Genomic DNA, 1,331 nt, shown 5'->3' on the forward strand with positions numbered 1-1,331 from the left:
ATAAATGTGCTAATAAAGTTGAATTTAATAGATTCAATGGTATGGAATGGCTGGTGCAGCCATTCATGATACACAAACACACTCCGTAAACAATACCACACATATGCTAAAATATTGAAATATAAAGTCCTTCTGGACTTCGCGGTGAAGGTTGTTGTTTTCGAATAGTTATAATTTTCGCTAGCTTCGAAACAAATCCTTGGAAATATTTAACTAGAATAGAGAATGTATAACAGAGTATAGTCGGTTTAAAGATTTCTGCAAAAACACAAAATGTCTCAGATTCAGTTGAAAAACCCAACTCGACAGTACTCTATTGATATCTACAATGTAATAATAAAGTGGATCTTGTATTAATTTTTATGTCATTTTTTACAGACATTTTGGAGTAATTTGACAGTAAGTATTGAGTCTGACAGAACAGAATGAGATTCCAGAACTTACCAGAATGCATTAACAATGAAACCTCACGAGCGGTCAGTCTCTGTCCGGTGTCCAGCTGTTGCTTGGTCCATCTTGAGGACATCTACCCTCTAACCAATATCAGGGGTACCGATACTAGTCTTTCTGATGAGCAAAAATACTTCACCCAACAAACCATCGTGTTCACTGAACACATGAAGGGAGGTAACTCGGGCAGTGGAAGACATCGAAGACGTGCACAAGATGGCAGCGACAGGCATTTATCGACTGTCGTCAACTCGGACCAGAGGAGGAAGGCAAACATTCGTGAGAGGCGCAGGATGCAAAATCTTAATGAAGCGTTCAATTCGCTGAGAAGGGTTCTGCCGACATTTACGTACGAGAAACGTCTATCGAGAATTGAGACACTACGCTTAGCCGTTATTTATCTGGATTTTCTTACCAAATTCATCAGTGGTAAAACGCCATCCGACATCCGTTTGGTCAATTTTAGTACCTTCGGTGTCGCTCTGGATAAGGGGATATAGTACCGAACTTATGAGACAACACGAATATATACATTATTAGTACCAGGAATATGTTTGGTAGTATATGTGAACTAAATAGCATAGCAACAACATTCAAAAATATTACCTTTGGTAAAACATCATTCAACAATATTACCTGTGGTTCAGCATCATTGAACAATATTACCTGTGGTTAAACATCATTCAACAATATTACCTGTGGTTAAACATCAAACAACAAAATCACCTGTGGTTCAGCATCATTGAACAATATTACCTGTGGTTAAACATCATTCAACAATATTACCTGTGGTTAAACATCATTCAACAATATTACCTGTGGTTAAACACCAAACAACAATATTACCTGTGGTTCAGCATCATTGAACAATATTACCTGTG

At 37.6% G+C, this 1,331-nt stretch overlaps 1 protein-coding gene across 1 annotated transcript; it reads left to right on the top strand.

Moving 5' to 3' along the window:
- Positions 1-425: 425 nt before the first annotated feature.
- On the top strand, positions 426-950 carry LOC117344131 (protein Fer3-like). The gene has a single exon (XM_033906778.1). It carries the CDS (start codon positions 426-428, stop codon positions 948-950), a length of 525 nt encoding a protein of 174 aa, XP_033762669.1.
- The last annotated feature ends 381 nt before the right edge of the window (positions 951-1,331 follow it).

This window comes from Pecten maximus, chromosome 15, assembly GCF_902652985.1.
Source record: "Pecten maximus chromosome 15, xPecMax1.1, whole genome shotgun sequence".
In the NCBI taxonomy this organism is placed as follows: Eukaryota; Metazoa; Mollusca; class Bivalvia; order Pectinida; family Pectinidae; genus Pecten; species Pecten maximus.